This window comes from Uranotaenia lowii, chromosome 1, assembly GCF_029784155.1.
Source record: "Uranotaenia lowii strain MFRU-FL chromosome 1, ASM2978415v1, whole genome shotgun sequence".
Taxonomy (NCBI): Eukaryota; Metazoa; Arthropoda; class Insecta; order Diptera; family Culicidae; genus Uranotaenia; species Uranotaenia lowii.
Window position 1 is genome coordinate 115728212 of NC_073691.1, and position 20269 is coordinate 115748480.

Consider the following 20269-nt stretch of genomic DNA (forward strand, 5'->3'; position numbering starts at 1 on the left):
TTATGATCGATGCATTTTGCACTAAACGGTGAGGCACAGATTCATCAAACAAAGCAATAACAAAATAATCTAGCTCTGTTTGTAGAATTCAAAGAATTAACACATGCTCATACATTATGTTTCTGGTGTTTTGTTTGAAGGAAGATGCTACTAGCCGTATAATGTAACAATCAAAAAATCAATCATGAATGGTATATGAAAAAAAATCACCTAGAACAGGAATCGGACTCGAGTCTACTGATTACCTCTCCGACACTTTACCACTCCGACACTTTAGTCAAGCTGAAGCTGTCTTTTATTTAGTTGACTTCATCGAGTTGAATTCGCTGCTAGAATATATACGGCAAAAAACGCTCATCTTGCCCTGATTAATAGTGCTCTGTTCGCCGCAGGTCAATAAATTTAAGTAAATACGCGTTTTAAAATTGATTAATGTGAAAAATCAAAAATTTTATGATGGTGAAAATTGAGAAACAATGTGTGAATCATGTTGCAGTGCGTACATTTCAGATCAAGATGATTTAAAGGTCATAAAAGCTTATTTTGTGGTGCTCAAAAATTATAATATTTTCGTCACTTGAGAACCTAGCTGGTTATAATTTAATATTTCTGTGAAGATGAAAAGGATATTTCTGTTTTGGTGAAAAATTAATGCTATAGGTAGTCAGAAACAAATCGTCATGAAAATTGTTTAAGAAAATACGTACTTTTGTAGAAAAAAGGAGTGCTTATTATGCCCTTATCTCCCACATTTACTTTTTTTGATAAATTATTGTACCGCCCGAATAGCAAAGACCATAGTTAAACGAAAACCGTACATTGATATTCAATTTAGTAAAGAATTTCAACATAAAATCATATTATTTATTTATCACTTTAAATTATGATATTACCACATTACTTAAAGTAACCATTAAATATATCGTTGATACATAATATTTCATAGTTGCCGAACAGAAGGAAATCAACGTATCACGGTAATTGTTTTGTGAATTTAAATGATACAGTGATTTCCATGGTAAAATTAAAATCCAAACGAAAACGAACATTGGTAATTTTTTGCTCTTCTTCCCATTTAAATTTTTTCGTGTAGAGAAAAATTTCATCCAACCCGCGCTATTTTGTCGAACAATTTAGTAGCCTTTCTCGTTTGATTTTGACAAATTTTTTAATTGTTGGATTTTTCAAATTGCCGGGATCGATTCTGAATGCGATGGCACTGGGTCGGGTGTCAATGGTGAGTAATTTCGGTGTTCTCATAAGACTGATAAACTTATAGGAAATTCTTGAATTTCAGAAGCACACGGAGAGCAGATTATCACTGCTAGAGCTTTGAACGTGGGGACGTGGGCCACAATGCCTGACTGGGACAGAGAGAGGTCCGGAAAACAATCAATGTCAATATACATAGTCCACGGATGAGGCTAGAAGTTGTGCCAGAGCCCGTCTCAAGAAAGGTTGCGCAGAAGGAGGCCCGCCACGCCGCTGATTTGCAGTGAGATGGTAGAAAAAAAATGTCAATACTCCCAGTGTTTGTAACATAGTTCATTTTACTAGAAAATACAAATATAAATGAGTGATTTTGGAAGCAAGACAAAAAAGTTTGGTTTTTTTTATGATCCTTCTGGAAGCATATTATTAAAAACTAATTCCAACCATGAACTTTCACGGTCACAAGGGGTTTCAAATATACGAATAAACATTGAAGTTCTTCTTCGTTGAAACAATATAAATACAATAAAAAACGATGAATTTGACAGTTTCGTTGAAAAAAACTGAAAGATGAAATGACTATAAAATTCACAGTTTTGCGTTTTAAAATGTATGGGAAAAAGTTCATTTTTTCATTGTTAAGTTGCTTAACAACCCCCTTTTTTCAAAGTAACTTTGGCCAAAACCATAAATTTCACTGTCAAAAACGATGAATTTGACAGTGCATTCAAGGTTTCTTGTACCTTGATATTAATAGTATCAACCATAATATCCATGGTAACGTGAAAATGAAATTCATCGTTTTGTCACAATACTTCACTCTTCGGGCATTTTGTTTAGCTCAATTCAGGTCAACTTCACCTCGCTACGAGGTAAGTTTTACCTAAGTTGGATTCAACTTTTTCTCTAGGTGAATTATACTTTTTTTATTCAGTTCAATTCAGGTAAACTTCACCTCGCTACGTGGTAAGATTTACCTTTTTTGGGTTCACCTTTTTTCTCGGTGAATTTTATCTTTTTCCAACCTTTACCTCGCTGTGAGGTGAGTTTCACCTCGAAGAGGTAGAAGTTATCTTTTTGGCGTTCACGAGCATTAACCTTGCTATCTCGGTGAATTCTACCTTTTTTTATTATTTTCCGTGATTGCTTGTGGGGAATCGTGGGCCATATTTTGTGTGGTATCTTGGGCCACCTTTATTTTGGGTTTTTATACACATTCAGAACTTAAAATACGTTATTACTATGTGTTAAGTTTTCTCATGCCAAATTAAGAGATATGAAAAATGTTTTGTCCATCTTTTCTAATGCGATAGAGACGAACATAAACCCTATGTATGGAATTTTGCCGAAACGTTCGCGAGCCAGGTTTTAGGAACTATTCGATCATACACAACTCTCTTTTTTATTTCCTCAACAGAAACTGTTTTAAAATAATTAAATGAATTATGAAATTTCAGTTTCAGGTCAACTCATAAACTTTACACGTTATCTAGTCAATTTGGATTCGGTGGCCACGTTTCCTCACAGTTTGTTTAAATTAAAAAAAATACTTTTTTTAAAAACAGTCAGAACTTGGGAAATTAATGTATTTAAAAAATAATAAAACATGTCTAATGATACCTTAAAAATGTAGAAAACTTTCCATTATTTTTTCTGTTTATCTTTTATAACAAAGAAGTTATGAAACTAGGAAAAAGTGGCCCATGATACCCTACTCTCCCCTACAGTCGTTTCTGATATAGAGAATGCCAAATTTTGGTGTCTTCGAGATTAAATTTCTTCGCGGTTCTTAGTGTATTTACATCGGGTTTTCAGACAAACAAAACGTTTTGTTAAATTCGAAGTTCTTACCATTTTTTATTTTTTTTTTGGATTCGGGATTTCCCGGGATTTTCCAACCATTTCCCGGGATACGGGAAATTCCGAATTTTCTTAATTTCCGGGAGTTTCCGGGATGGACACTCTACGGTAAATGTGTCGTGCTTCAGTTCATTCACAAGAACCTTGTCAAAGTTCATTCGTTATAACGCTATAATTCGGGATGGGAGTTATTAAGCAAACACTAGCGACACCATGCCTCCATAGAAAAGTTTAGATTGGTTAGGAAGCTTTCGGAGAGCTTTTAAAAACGGCCCTACATTTGTCCTTACTACAAAACGTCAAACATTTAGGTACCTGGCATCGCGGATTGCAATCGTTAAGCCTAGTCCACACTAGGAGACGGTTCGTCTCGAGACGGTTGCTGAGACTTGTTTATGTTTACATCTTAGTTGCTGAAGGTCTCCCATACTTGTCGGGAGACTTGAGACGTGCATCTTATCAAATGTAAACATAAACAAGTCTCAGCAACCTAAATCGCAGTCCAAGTTGCCTAGTGTGGACTAGGCTTTAGAGTTCAGAGTTCGGCGTGTCAACTTTTGCCATTCCCGATTGCTTTGATTATTAGTTAGAACTGAACGAATTCACCACCGATGGCTAATTGATTGAACTTCGATGCGGTTTTTTTCCATGCTTGATACTCACGTTTAGTATCTTGTTACAGTTTTTGAAGTCTTATATAAGTATAATTCAAAAGGTCACGGAGATAAGTATAATATTTGGATTTCGTACGAATTTACAAAGAATTTTGTTTCATTGTTTCATTGCATAAGTAGAAGCAGAAAGTATGATAGCTACAACAAATTTTTAAGCAAATTAAATTTCAACTCTGAATTCTAATACAAAGTTTCAATTCTGAATTTTTTTAACCGTTTTAAAGATTTCGAACTTTAATTTTAAATTCTGATTTAGCATAGCTATAATAAATCAAAATTCTTAAACCGTTCTTATTTGTTCGATTCTCAATAAAGATTTCTCATTTTGATGTTATTTAATTTTCCTGTATTTTACTTCTATTGTCTGGTTTTTCATTTCATGAGCTTTGAATTCTGATTTTGCTTTTCTGGTTTCCGATCTTTCATTCAAAATACTCATGAACAAAATTTTTTTAATAGGTTTTATTAATGACACTTTACCATCCTTGTGGCATTCGTGTCTTGTTGAAGATTTACAGTAATTTATAAATATTACGTTTTTTTTTTAAATTCCATAAGTGGTTTTTCATGTGATTCTTTGTTTTTCAAAATTTCGAACACAGATCCCTTAATGTTGAATTCCTCGCGAGCTTCCTTATATCCTTGACAGTCGATCAGAATGTGCTGCACAGTAGTTTGAACGCCGCGAAACTGGCATATCGGTGGAGAAGTTTTTTCAAACAGATGAGCATGTGTCAGTCTAGTGTGTCCAATACGCAATCTTGTCAGAGCACGTTGATCAGAGGGACATTTCCGGTCTTTGTATTTCGAAGGTGTGTATTTATGTTGCCTAAGAAATTATTGATTCAGGCGCCATCTACATTCCCATGTCTACCACATGCTGGTTTTAATGTTGCGTATAGCGTCTTGTCCTGGAATTCATGAACAAAATAATTGTGCATTTTGATACTTAATTGTCAATGTGCATTCCAAATTTGAAGTGTTTGTTAGCCTCTTAATATTTTCATAAATAAGGTTCTGCTTTTATCTTCCACATACACAACTTGAACATTTGATTTGATTGAAATCAAACGCCGTTCTTCCTGCGATATGACATCTGATTTCTTCCTCAAAATTGTCAGTTAATTTAAAAAATAATTAAAAAAAAAATTATGTTGTGACAACCAAGCTTGCAACATTGAATTGTCAGTGTTGCATTTTCTTTTTCAACTTAGGACTACCACTATCTTTTAACCCAATCGATAATGGCAAGTAGACATGCGCAATAGCAGGACTGTTTAGCAAACTCAACTGGAGAAGACATATTTGTTCGTTGTCACCAAAATCATCTGCTCTGGGTTGATTCTATAACCAAATTCACTTTAATTACTCGTTTTAAAAGTTTAAATAGTTTACATGTGTTGTGGTACAGTTGAAATGTTTTCTGGGTGTGGAATGGTAGTAAATCAGTACTGAATCGAGCATCTTTCATTCATTTCCGATATCTATCAATATCAAAAATCTCCACCATCGGTTGTTGGGTAAAAAATTAAGAAATTTATAAAGTCAAAAAGTTTGAGCAATTACTGTAGAACTTCGGAAAACGAATAACGATCAAAGGAAAAAGCAGCAAGGAAACGAGCAAATTGTTCATCAGGTAAATCAGACTTATTAAAAAATAAAATTTGCACTGCCAGTACAACGCCAGTCATGTGACCAGAAAAATATTAACAAAATGAAAATTAGCTCTTAAAAAAAATCTGACATAGTCCAGTATCTTTTAGAATAATGCAAGAGCGCTTGTAAATTGTTTTTAAAATACTCACGATTTTTATTCTGAACTAATTCTAATTTGATTTATTTAGAGAGGATTTTAACAGTAGGTGTCATTCGTCCTCTGTTTTTATTCTGAATATCAGAACATAAAATATATTAATTAGGCTGGCAGCCAAATGGGTCATTTGAAATTCGAAAACCAACCAAGATTTCGACGTTTTATGCAATTTCGAGTCATTTGTCGTCATAATTGAAATTTTGATTTTTACGATTTCCTTTGGTTTCCCCTTTGGTGATTTTTGAGGGTCAAAAATCGAAACTTTGAGCGAAAGAGTCCGATCGAGCAAAAAATTTGCGCAGATCATTTTTTTAGGTCAATCTACAAAAAGTAGATGGTCGGTTTTTTAAATTCTATCATGAATTTTTTCCCATGCATCCATTCCCGCCCTAATTTTCACTGATCATTAGAAGAAAAAAATAATCAATCGAAAAATTATACCAAATTGAGTTGAACTCAAATGAAGACTGCTAATCTTTATCATTTAACCGCAATTATTCATGATAAGTGATTTTCCTGTACAATGTTTTATTTTTTGAATACTTATGATTTTTTCCTTCGATTTTTCTAAAAACTAAAGATTTAAAAGAAATTAAAACTACAAGGGAAAAATCTGAAATCAGATTTTAATTTTTTTGGTAAGTAGAAATTATCAAGAAATAATTTAGGGTTTTTTGAGGTTTAAGCTGAAAATTCAATTTAGAAATACACGTTCGGTAATGTTAAATTAAAAACACTCAAATACAAGCACAAAAAGCCCTTCATTTCACTTATGCAACCTATCCTTTGATTAATTTGCATATAAAAAAATAATTGTTCTCCGGATTTCGAGTTTTAACTATGAAATTTAATACAAATGAAACTCATTTGCATTATTTTTCGATACCTGCCTTTTGTAGTTTTTCTAATTAACTACAAATAGATTTGAGAAAATCTTTGAAAAATAATGAACCTGTTGTAAGTTATTCCATGAAACAATAAAAATCGGAATCATGATGAATATCAGTATGATGGCTTAAGAAATTTCAAACTACTGTTCTTATCAAATTTCAAAGCTCAATAGAACTTGATTTGTCATGACATAAATTGACATCTATCTAGAACACAAAAACATCAACAAATGTACAATGGAATTGGTAATAATATGTTTAAACACCTTTTTTAATAAATGAATTAGTTTTTCTGTCTATCATTCTAATTTCCAACATCTCTTCTCCAAAAACAACTCTCATCTATCTAGCCGAAAACGAAATTATTGGGGAGATTGGTAATTGAAACCACAACGATCCTTAAAAAAAACAAATTAACTGCTTAGAGGAGTTTTAAAAGACTAAGGATTCAAAGTATTGAATTCAGTGCTAATGCCCAGGAAAAAAGGAAACGTTCGTACAATTCGTCCACTGTATTTAGCAGTAATTTCGTGAAAAACCTTTTTATTGCTCCTTAATATTAAAAAATTTGAATTCGTTTACATTCCCTGAGCTCGGCCAGATTAACTATTTGTTGTTTCTAAGACTTTAATGAAAACGCATCCAGACAAAAAAGGCCAAACAAATGACAAATCAAATAATAAGTTTTGACGAAATAATATTTTTCACGAAAAAATCATAAGTAAGAACGAACGGGCTCACCGAAGCTAAATGAAACGGAAGTACTGCTGATCCAGTTGAATATCTGCATCGCTTTTCTGGGAAACTTAAGACCACTTCGGAGGCTTGAACTCGAATCTCAAGGGTGTTCCCAACCTGTATACATATCTCAGGTGACGTTGGAAATCCCGTGCTAAGTGTTAGTAAAAGTTTTTTTGTAAACATTGTAACCATGCCGATTCGTGACGTCAGTTGCATTTTCAAACATGATGAACTACTAAAATACTCCAAGAGTAATAATCTCGAATCAATCAAAACCTCGAAATCTTATTCCAGATCCACAATTCCACTACAGTTTTCAAATAAAATTTCTCACTTGTCGATAGAAATTTAGTCCCGAATATCGAATTTCATTAAGTTAAGATTGAGCTTGCCAGTTTGCCCAGATGTTGCCCGTTTTTTTCTCTTAATTTGAACGATTTTTTAAATTTATTCATAAGTATTTTGCGTCCAAATTTTTTGAGCAAATTTCATCAAAATTAACATGAACAATTTTTAGAAAACTTGAAATATTAATTAATATAGACTGATGTGTTTCTATATAAAGAACAGGTGTTCAAGTGCTTTTCTTCATAATATTTTTATTAAATAACTAGCTAATTTTACCCAGCCTTGCTTGGGTTCGCATAAAATATAAATCAAAATGAGTCGTTTGAATTTTCGAAATTTTAGAAGCTTTGTATTCAACATTATTAGAAATTTTGCCCATGGTTGGCCATGTAGGCTTTACAAGTTTTGTAGGTCTTTTTAAAGTTTTGATTGAGATAAATGATACTGTTTTTCTCGTTTTAATAATTTTGAAAAATCTATAGTTGTGAGGTTTGTGTTTATAAAAAATTAAAATAACTTCCCTTGAATGCTTAATCATTCTATCACGAAAATAATTTAATATCCTTAATTTTTTTAGGAAGCTTGAATAGCTTTTGCCTTATTTTTTATCTTCAAATGATAAAACTGTTTTTAACTCTCTCATCCCCCATCTGATGAAAATCAAATCATCTTATCAAAACAGCCTCCATTTAATCAAAACAGTTTTTTGAAGTTATCGAAAACAAATTATCTCAGAATCGAAATTGCCCATTTTATAATGTTATGAGAAAGGTTTAATTTGTGTTTCATTTAAATTTGTCTATTCTTGAACACAATTATCCCATTAATTTATGGCGAAGAGTAATCAATGTACAATTTCTTAGATGTCATTTGTTTGAATTCGCAAAACTAAACTGTTAAAGTTTCTCATAATTAGGTGGTAATATTGAACACATTGATGACCAACAATGACTCAAAATTTATAAATTGATCAATGAAATAGAATTTTTTTCAACTTGAAACCTAATACTTAATTACTAAAAAGTTCCTTGCGTTGGATTTAATTTTACCAGATTAAATAGGTTCAATTTTTCAATTCCCCGACGGCTATCAAAGGTTTCAAATTGCAGCCTTCAACTTATCAATCAGGATTTAAATTAATTAATGGTATATTCTTGTGGACTGTATACGTCCCCAGCGGCGGTAGAGACCACTTTAAAAACTACTGTTCTCACCAATATATTCCCAACAGGCTAGTTGTATTTTTCAATCCTGAGTGAAGGCTCATTACTCCAATCAAATGCCTCGTACCGGAACCACGTACTTTGAACAGTAGAAGTTACAAAAAAGCCCGCCAAAAATTACACTATCCCATTTTTTATCATTAGAGCAAGTTCACTGGTGTTGGGAAAAAGTGGTAGAAATTTTGACATTTTGAAAATGTTTTCATGCATAAATGTTTTCAGGATCTTTGGACGTTGTATTTTTTTACAGCACTGTTTCTATTTCAGCAGTATGTGATAGAAATATTGCTATTTTTGCATCACAGCATGCGAAAATACAACACGTGTTGTAGAAAAACTTGAAGGCCACAGATCTTGAAAATGTTTTTGCATGGCAAAATTTTCAAAATATACAAAAAGTGACAAAATTTCTACCACTTTTTCCCAACACATGTGAACTTGCTCTTAGCAGGCTTTGATTTGCTGTCCAGTACACGTGAACTCTGCTTGGTGGTCGTTTCTTATGCCCAGCCCTTGGTGATGATGAGAACAACCCCGTCAAAGAAAACGAAAATTTGTTGATAAAATGGGTGCCATGACTTTCGGTTCGTGGTAAAAAAAAAGTTTAAGGGGAAGGCCCCTTTTCACAGGTGGGAAGAGCTCAAAAATATTACTGAAATCATACTCAGGTCCAAAAATATCGCTGTACCAAATTTCAGACTGATCGGTCAAGCGGTGTAGATTTGTATAAGGTGCATACAGACAAACGAACACTCGGATTAAATTAATCCGTCAGGATATCCGAAAACCTAACAATAACCTACCGCAAAAGGATGTTCCGTGGAATGGAAAAATAAAATAATTTCGTTGGTAAGAAATTCCAATTTCACAGTCCAAATCAACGGTTAATCTTTTCGGCTATGAATCTCAAATATTGTGACCCCTCACCTTCCAAATAATCTTGAGGCAATTAAATCGCGGTTTTCTGTGTAGCGAAAACTATACACAATTTTCTCGATCATTTTCTTCGTAACGAAAAAAGTCGGCTGACTCTTCTTGTAAGAATTCGAAAAAAATACTCGATTTAACTTGAAATTCAAGTGACAAATTTGTGGAAAGAAAGTAGTTACTACGAGGGCGCACTTGAAACACTGTCGTTACTACAAGACTCACGTAGAATCGATATGATGCAAAAAAAAATCTAGTTTACGTGAAAAATCCCGCAAAAATCAATACTGATGTTATGAAATCGCTTTGGTACATCTTTGTACCTGAAAATAATCACATTTTCGTAGGTGATGGAAAGAATTAAAGAAACATAAGCTATCAAAAAAGAACGAAAGAACATAAGCCGTAAATATCATGAATTTTTCTAAAAAGATACAACGGCTCATCGGCAGGACTTGAACCTGCAATCTCCGCTTCAGTACAACGGTGCGTTAGCCAATTTCACCACGATGAACGTGATGAAACCGGCGAACACGAGCAATCAAGCTCTGCCGATCAACTGCTGGACCTTCTATCGAAACACAAGCATCTTTCCCGCTATTGATCTCTCTTGTTTCTCTAACCCCACCCATCGACTCGGGATTTAGCCGAGCGACCACATGGTCGATTGCTTCGGGTTTGCCGCAACTTACGGTCAGATGAAGATACGATCATGATTGACAACAAATGATTGTTTCTTCATTCGTTCTTTTTAAGTAGATCTGAAAGTTAATATATAGGCGTCGCGACGCTCACATGCACTCGAGAATTCCAAAAATGGTCATAGTCGATGCTTGATTTCATAGTTGTTACCATTTTAGGACAGATAACATGTTTTGACATGTTTTAATTTTGAATTTTGATTATTTTATCTCTTTTTCCTTTTACGGTTACCGTAATCCGGGGTAATATTTATCACTTTTTTCAATATTTTTCGATTATTTTTTCTGTTCTGTGTTCTACTTTAAAGTTGATTTAAAAATCGATGTCTTCGCTGTTCAGGAATTGTTGCTTTGGGGTTATCAGTCTTCATTTTGGTGGTTTTAACGAGTTTTCTTGATGATAAAGAATAAAAACTTCCTTAAAATTCCTTCAAATTCTAATTTATCAATTTTACCTTGCTTTTTAACGTTTTCTTTTGAAAACATTTATAGTTGAAAAAAAAATGATGCTGCACACATCTAGAGGCAAAAATTAAAATAATTGCTAAATAGTTTGAGCTTCAATATACAAATGAAATTTTACCTTCACACATTCCCCTAAGCCCTCCCACTATTTCCATTTTCATTTTTTCTTCAAAGTTAATCATTTGATAGGATTCCTATACATTTGACCAATAAGGGCTTACTCTTGGGAAATGTCCTTACTTTTCAAATATCAAAAATTCATCATTAAATGACTATAAAAAATAGCACTATAACTATACATATACAAAGAATAAAAGTTTTTCTTTCCCATTTAACCACCCGTTTGCTTCTAAATACTTTTTGATATCATCAGGAGAGCTGTTTATTTGCGAGCCTCGGAAAAAATAGATATTTTAAGATTTTGAAATTACATTTTTACTAACAGAAAACAATTTCAAATACAAACCAAATTTTGTCTATTTGTTACTCAATTAATAGGCTTTCCAACGTAGAAAACAGTTTTTAAAAATTCAAACTATAGACTAAGTTATTGATGATAATGTGGAAAAACTTATTGATGGTCAATGTTACCCCGGTGATCAAAGTTACCCCGTTTTACGGTACTTACTTTTGTCCCATTGAATGATGATATAAGTTAAAATGGGTTTCAAAATGATTGATTAATTTTTTCCAAAAAAACAACTTCATGATAGTCTTAAGTGACTCAAATAGTATCAGACAGTATGAAACATCTATTTTATTAGGCACATGAGCAAAATGATAGTGGAAATTGTTCTTGGTTACTAGCTTTTGGCACTGACTGTATGTTCGTATTTTTTTTTACACCCTTTTCAGATAAATCATCAAATTGCTGGAATTAGATTGTCGAACAACTCGATTCAATTCAAAGGAGCAAGTACTCAGAATACTTTGCTCCATCCATAAACGCGTTTCATAATTACTGTTCAATATTAGTACCATCACTGAACCAGGTTGTGGGCGAATCTGCGCCCCTCCAAAGGTAAGCATTAAAAATATCCTGTGGACCATTATTAGTGGCACTACTATTCTAGAGGATCATTCCAAAATCTAATCTTAAATCTATATTCTGGTATCATGTATTTCAACTTTTCTTTTCAGGATCCACAAACCGGCACACTGTCTTTTGCAAGTTTCAAAAGTAGCTTTACAAGCAATGTTAATTTCCTGAAGAGACGGTAAGCGCCCACGAATTTGTTTCAAAACGTTTATACATTTCATATCATTACAGCACTTTGAAGATTAAACTTTTATATGGGTAGTAGTTAGAAGGTAAAGAGAATACTGTAAAGAGGCGTTGTGAGCCGATTGGAATTTTTGTTCATCTGTCATTGTCATTCTAATCGAGCAAAAGACTTGTCATACCGAAGAATTTGGAATTGTGAAAGCGAAAGTATTGTTATCAGTGGAATTGAAATTTTTGTGTCGGTTTTTTTTGTATTTTACGGCTAATGTTACCAAATTAGAAGAGCAAATCATTGCTTATTTATTTCTTATGAATTTCAAACAATGTAATTTTAGCCAACACATGAAGTAATATAATATTGATGGGAGTAGACTTATTGAATTAGCACGCGTTTTTTCGTTTTGCTAATAGTTCCAATAATTTTCGCTTTTCAATTGAGTGAATCTTAATAAAATGAAATGAAGTGACATCCACGTGTGGCCGAATGTTCATAGCAGGGATGGCCACCGAAATAAATGCTAGGAATTCAAAGAAAGGGTATTTTAGAGAGGTTTACAATTTGCCTCATGGAATTGAAACAGCCTTGCTTGAAATGCAAATCAGGTCTTTCTACTGTAATACACTCAACTAAATCCCATTCGAATAGAATTTCTAGCTCGTTCAGCTTCCGTCAAAACTTCCGATAGAAACTGCAGTTCGGAACAACGCATTTTAACTCGTCTTCGGATTGGAACCACTGGACTCACCCACTCATATGTTTTTGAACGCAAACCACCACCTATATGCACTTTCTCCGGTGTACAGATATTCTTGTGGACTGCAAAGGATATGAATCTTCCCGGATCAAACACGGAACACAGAATACTTTAACGGAAATACTTCAATATAATGGACACAGTGAACTAGCTGTATTGAAATTTCTAAGGGTATGCGACTTGTTTCCGAGTATCTAAACACTTTTTGAAAACTACCACCTTTTAAAAGACACGAATGACATGAAAGTGTTAAATCGTCTCTAATTAAGCCAAAAAAATATTCAATCTTGCTATATTTAGGGAACTGGGAATTTTATATTGGGATTTTAAATTTTCGTAACAAATTTGCAATAGTGGAAAAAAGTGAGAAAAGTGGCGCGTTCTGACGGCTATAATTCAATCTATCACATTTCGAAAACTATACCATCAAAAAAAATCTTCTGTGTGTAGCGCTATTGATTCTCAATGTACGGATGTTTTGTACCTCTAACGTAACAATTTGAGTTTTAAGTTTAGTTCATAAACATATCCGATGCTATTTTCCGATGGCTTATCCTGATCGTCCAACTTTTTCTATTGATCTAATCTTTTCGACAAAATGGGCTTGTTTCACGATGGTAAAATTTTAAACATTCTGCATTCTGGTTTTCTTAACTATCTGATTGAAAAGTCGTAAGGTCGAGAACACCATAGCAATTGATTAGTCCAAGTTCTTTTTAATGAAAAGTTGATAAGGTCGTGCTGGTCTTGAAAATACTGGGTTCTGAGTGTGTCTCGCAAAAAAAGGACATATGCTCATCAGCAATTATATGACCAACGTGGCAGAGCGATTGCAGCAGGCGTTGGTAGAAAAGCTTCAAATTTTAAGAGTTGTTTGTTGTGGTTTTCGCTTTCGACTTGATCTTCTTCAAATAAAAAGAATTACCTAATGCCGTTTTCGTTTTTTTTTCCACTAGCGCGGGGCAAAACTTTTTCTGAATAAACAAACAGAATCGTTACCCGGGACGATGCAAATATATGGTTGCTATACTCACTCTTATGTTTACCCCCAACACTGTCCAAACTTGATTCTAACTACCGTAAGATGAAATGATGGGAATAGAAATAGACCAAGAAAAATGATTATGATCACATGGGAGAACTATTCCCTTCATTCCGATAGACATCGACACTCAACCAGTATAATATTCATACGCCAGGTTGGTCTCCTGTAGTAGAATGTTAATACATGGGCCCCGGAGAGGCGCAAGATGTGGGTTCAAGTCCTACCGGGAGACAAGGCGAATTTTTTTCGCATGTTTTTCAATATCGCTTTTCTCTTATCTAGTCCCTGAAATTTCATCTAACACAGTTAGATTCATTTCTCTACAAAAAGAAGTTTCGCTGACTGAATGTTTGAGTCATCTCTGGGTCGCAGTTTAAAAATAATAACAGCAGTTAGCAAAGTTCTTCGAAATAACAGGTTACCTCATCCGCCATATTGGTTGGCAGATTTCCAGAATGATGACGTAGTTGTTATGAAAAATGACGAGCATTGTATTGAATTCTACAGTTTTTCCATAACAAATATTTTTGATGACAGTAATTTGTACGCCACTGTCCTCAAATGCATAAATTCGACTTCCCAAATTTATGAGCTTCTTAAAACAATACAATTTGGTTTGTGGTTCTGCATAAAATGCGAATTAACCTCGGAAATATCTAAATTTTGGAAGAAATTATAATTATTGGAAACTATTTCCAAGCATATTGTAAGCTTAAAAATGGAAAATATTGCAAGAAAACACATCTAATAGTCCTAATAAATCATTTAACACGCAAATTTCGAGTTTATTAGCAATTAAAACTCGCAATTAAAAAATTAATTGATAAATCATCTTTTCTCGTAACTATTTTTTTATTCGAGTTTTGGAATGATTCCATGCTCTTTATTTAAAATATTTCATACTGAAATCAATGGATTCAACACTAACTTTAGTTCCTTAACACTAATCACTGAACTTTTCAATGCAAATGACGAAAAACGTAGATTTATTTTTTTTCCCTACGGAATGTATGAAGAATCTCATAACAATTACGTCATCATGCCCGGCATGGGGGTACGTTCACGCATGATTACGGTACCCTATAATTCAAATACTCTGCAGCAAACTCGTGGGTTACTAGGTTGCCACTGCCAATAAACGAAAACACTATAAATTTCACAATTTCTTCGTCGGACAAGTTCTGTCATAGCAAATGAAGGAGCGCGAAAAAAGTCCGTACAGAGAAACAAGAAAATATTTTCCACCATTTTAAGAAATATAATATACCTCTACTTTTGTAAAAAATCGCATACCATCATCACTGTTTCGTAGCTTTCTCCAGTAGATGTTTCATGGATAATCGAAATATAATAACGGCAGTTTTTGTTTTCCCTCACTTGAATATGTGTTCTGACGATGGTTATGCGGATTTTGGGCTGCGTTTTTAAAGTGATTTTTTACCTGGTAGATTTAGCTCGGGAGATTTATCTTCCGAGTGTGACGATGTTGATCCAAAGGATTTGCCGCCGACAGCAGCTACGCAACAAGCTCCACTTCAACAGCAACCAATGCCTGGCGGTCCGCCTAGTATCCCACCCCCACCGGTACCGGGAAGCGCCGTTTCTCCCGGGATAGGGTCTGCCACAGGTCCACCGACTGGTCCCGAACTGTCGCTAAGCTTTGGAAAAAGTCCACAACGTGGCACGAGTGCACCCTCGAGCCCCGCTAAATCGCGAGAAAGTCTACTGCAGCGCGTCCAAAGTTTAACAGGTTTGTTTTGAGTTACCACTATTTAGTATTTGTTGAAATTTTCATTTCTTTTTTGTCCAACCAGGTGCGGCCAGAGACCAAGGGGCTTCAATTTTAGGTGAGTTAAATAAGAAAGGCAATAAATATACATAAAAAAATAACCACTATATAATTTTATCCGTACATCCTCCACCATCAGGAGCTGCGGTTTCCAGTGCCGCTAGAGTTCAACCATTCAACAAAGATAAATGTTTCACCTTGCTTGTGCTGGATGATCAGAATACGGATTGGTCTAAATATTTCCGAGGGAAACGCCTGCATTCCGATTACGATATTCGAGTAGAGCAAGCCGAGTTCCGTGAAATTTCCCTGACGGCAAACGCTGACAATGGGCCGCTGGTTTCGTTCATCAGGGGCAACTCCAAGCAGCCTAAAACATTCCGACCGGACTTCATTTTCGTACGACAAGCCCCTAGAGATGGCGCTAAAGATCACAGATCAACTCTGCTGGGCCTAAAGTATGGTGGTGTTCCTAGCATCAATTCGCTGCATTCGTTGTATCAGTTTCAGGTGAGTCCAGAACGCATGTCGGCTTCGACCTTTGCTTAGTTGGTCACCTAATATAACTCGTTTGATGGAAAAATTGGTGAACAACCTCCTACTGTTAACCAAAATTAGCTGAAAAGTTAAATCAACTTATTAAAAACATGAGTGCATGAGTGTTAATACGATAATATTCGATCGGTATACTAAACGTTAAATGCTTACGATTTCGTGAAATGATCATCAATTGAAGGAATTTATGTAGTTTATAGTGGCTCCAGAGAGTGTCGCAAAATCCTCTGATACAGGGATAAGCAACCCGCGTCCCGGAGTTATTTCTTCATTAATTGCTTTTTTTCTTAAACCGATTTGCTCTCTCTTTCTAATGAAATAAAATTTTCGTTGAAAAATAAACGGTGAATGTACTGAAATTGCAGTAAAAGATTATAAAATTCTCCCATTGAAGTGTGCATAACAAAGCAGTGCAAATTTAAAGCAAAGTGTGTGGCCGACAGGCAAAAATTCGGCAGTGCGATGTCGTTGACCTCGACGTGTTGCGTGTGTGTAAAGCCAATACGGGATGAAAAAACAAAAGTCAAATGTTTCGGGACGTGTGGCTCTTTTTTGCACTTGAAATGCTGTGATGGGATAGACGAGAATGGTCTCAAATAAATGGGAAAAAACCGCGGGATGAAGTTTGTGTGCAGAGATTGCCGTAATGGGCTATTGGGAAATGAAAACTTAGTTGTGAATTGCAATGAGTTGATTCAATCAGAATGACAATTTAAATAAATGGAAAAAGGAACTAAAGTTGAAAGAAAATGAAGAAATAGTGAAAAACATGCTAAAAAATGAAGGAGAAAATATTGTGGAGAATGTTGAGTGTTTTAAGAGAGAATATAATAGTGCAACCGAAAAATATAATAAATATAGAAACCCCTTCCGGTCCGAGTACTAATTTGCGATCGAGAAAAAGAGCCCGTGTGGATTTTTTTTTTTTAAACGAACACAAACACATACAGGATCTCAATGAAACATGATGTTTCCTCGAAGAGATTCCTTTTTTTCCTAACTCTAAGCGTACATCTTTCGAGGATAAGATGGCTAGCATCTTACAAATGCTAAAACCATCAACCCAACGAAAGTGTACTATGTATGCCGTGACCGGGATTCGATCTCATACCCCCTGGCTTAGAAGACTTGAAGGCTATCCTCTACGCCACGGGCGGCGGCGGATTAGGATTATGTTAAAAATCCAGAAGATGATCCCGTACAAATGATGCGTGGTCGAACCCCTACTTTTGCTGATGTAATGAAAGGAAATAATCAACTCGTTACTAAAACACCTATCAAAAAAAGAGAGCCAATGGTCATAGTTAAGCCAAAAGAAACTGATCACACTTCCAGGGCAACTAAAGTAGATTTACGAGTTAAGATCGACAGGTCTGCCGTAAAAATTCAAACCGTAAAAGAAGGGAACAACGGTAGGATGATTCTCGGCGTCAATGATGAGGCAAATTTGCAATCTGTTATCTCAAATGTACAAAATTTAATGGGAGCAAATTATGAGCCAATAAGACTTCGATTTAAAATAACAGGGTTATCTGAAAAAATGACCCCAGAGTATCTGAAAGAATGTCTTACCGAACAGAATGAATACTTGTCCATAGAAAGTTTAGAACTTGTTACTATGTGTGTTATTAAATTTAAATATTTCACACAATATACGCCAATTATAGAAGTTGATGTGAATTCACTGGAAAGCATGTTAGAAATGGGTCGGGTAAATATTGGTTGGGACAGATGCAGAGTCGTAAAAAGTTTTAGCATTACACATAGCTTCAAGTGCTGTGCGTATGGCCATAAAAGCATAGAATGCAAAAACAAAGAAATTTGTTCCCGTTGTGCATCGAACCATAAAACGTCGGATTGTGAGTCAAATTTTAAGAGCTGTGTCAATTGCAGAAATATGAACATAGAACGAAAAATGAATTTGGATACCGATCACTTTGCGTACAGTGAAGAATGTCCAGTTTACAAAAAACTAGTAGTAAACAAACGTCGTCTCTTGAATTATGGTCCACAGCAACTAGAAGAACAGAATATTTATTTGAATTGTGTATCGAAATTTTCTCTGGAATAACTGCAGGTCGATATGGTGTGCTGTATCATTCACCTAACGACAGTGGTGCCATATTTCTAAAAGTATTAGAGGAAACTTGGTTGGAAGAATTTGTTGACTTATCTAAGTTTAACTTGATAGTCGGAGATTTCGGATTGGTTAAATCTTGCAGATTCCGCAAACCTGAAAAATATGAAGAATTCGTTATATCTCAAACAGCATGTTAAGGATTATACTCGCATAACACGTACTATCCAAACACTGATTGACTTGGCGTTCTCAAACTGTGATATTCATGTTTGTGCCGTTAACGATTTTTAAAAGTATTGATTGTGATGAAAAATAAATTTCAGTAAATTCGGAATGGTTGCTAGATAACCTGCATAATAAAGCAAAAAGTTTAATCGAAAATATTCAAAAATGTGTCAATACATTAGTGACCATTGAATTTAAAAAAGCCAAAAAATCTATTAAATGGTTTGATACTGAACTTGCCCAGATGAAAAGAAGGGATAAGTCGTACCAGAAATTTTTGCAGTGTAACACTGATCGTACATGATCACTCTATAAAGTGTACAGAAATGAGTATTCATGTAATCTGCGAAGAAAGAAGCGAGAATACATACAGCCTCTATTGACGCGAATAAAACGAATAGTAAGGAACTATGGAAAGTTCTCAAGAAGCTCATAAACCCAGATGCACCTTCAGCTCAATCTATTGAATTTGATGGAGTAGAAGAATATGATCAGTTAGAAATCGCCAACATGTTCAATGAATATTTCATATCAAGTATTGAAGAAATAAGTAGTTTCATTGAAACAGAGCCTGAGCCCATTCAACTTACAGGATTGTATACCCGAAGCCAATTAGCCAATTTCGCACCTACAACGCTTGAATGTTTGAAGAAAATTGTCTGGACAATGGGATCATCTTCTGGTGCCGATGTAGTGAACTGCAGAATATTGAAAGATGGATTTGAAGTAATTGGTGGAAAACTATTGCAGTTCATCAATGAATCTGGAAAGAGTTTTTGGTCGTTCCGATTGAAAAAGTAAATGGAACATCAAAAGCAGAGGAGTTTCGACCCATTAATATGCTTCCAGTTTATGAGAAGGTTTTGGAGTTAGTAGTGAAGGAGCAGTTATTATGCTACATTAAAACAAACAGAATACTGGTTGCAGAACAAAGAGGATACCGTAAAAATCACTCTTGTGAAACAGCTCTGAACCTATTACTGGCTAAATGGAAAGGAACATTGGATAAAAAAAATGAAAATCATTGCCGTTTTTCTCGATTTAAAGCGAGCATTCGAAACTATTTCTCGCCAAAAACTGATTGACACGCTCTTGAAATACGGGATAAAAGACACAGCTCTTAAATGGCTCCAATCCTATTTAATTTATTTATTTATTTATTTAACAATCTTTGCAGATGCTTCAAATTATTTACAGAGATAAAACTAACTTATCCTAGATTTAAACACAGATTTCGACAAATTAAAATCAAATTCACTAGCAATTTCGTTGAATTTTGCACAACATACATCTAAAGGATTGTTCTGACCATATAGAGTTCGTCGGTGAGAAAGTCTTAACAATTCCTGCGACCGGGTCGTTCTTAAAGGAGCATTAAACGGCAGGAGCGACAACAATTCCGGACAATCCACGTTATTCTGAATGATGTCGAAAATGAAGAGGCGTTGTAGGAAAACGCGCCTTGATTCCAGCGTCGGTAGATTTAGTAGTAAGCACCGTTGTTCGTAAGGCGGGAGCTCAAATCCGTTGTTCCATGGTAGCTGACGTAATGCGTATCTGAAGAAGCATCGTTGTACTTTCTCGATTTTCTTTGATTGTACCGCCTGATATGGTGCCCAAATTTGCACTCCAAATTCTAGAATGCTGCGCACAAGAGCACAATACAACGATTTCAGACTATAGAAATCACTGAAATACTGCGTGTTCCGTCGTATGAAGCCAAGAACCGAAAAACCTTTGG

The 20269-nt window shown here is 34.8% G+C and overlaps 1 protein-coding gene across 1 annotated transcript in view; it reads left to right on the forward strand.

Annotated features, from left to right (window-relative positions):
• The first annotated feature begins 5005 nt into the window (after positions 1–5005).
• The window catches only part of LOC129739184 (synapsin), a 32886-nt gene continuing 17622 nt past the window's right edge, over positions 5006–20269 (forward strand). The window contains exons 1-6 of the mRNA XM_055730610.1: positions 5006–5382; positions 11710–11875; positions 11995–12071; positions 15310–15629; positions 15694–15726; positions 15808–16178. Of these exons, the coding sequence (XP_055586585.1) occupies positions 15428–15629; positions 15694–15726; positions 15808–16178 (606 nt within the window). The 5' untranslated portion in view covers positions 5006–5382; positions 11710–11875; positions 11995–12071; positions 15310–15427. The remainder of the gene's footprint in view (positions 5383–11709; positions 11876–11994; positions 12072–15309; positions 15630–15693; positions 15727–15807; positions 16179–20269) is intronic.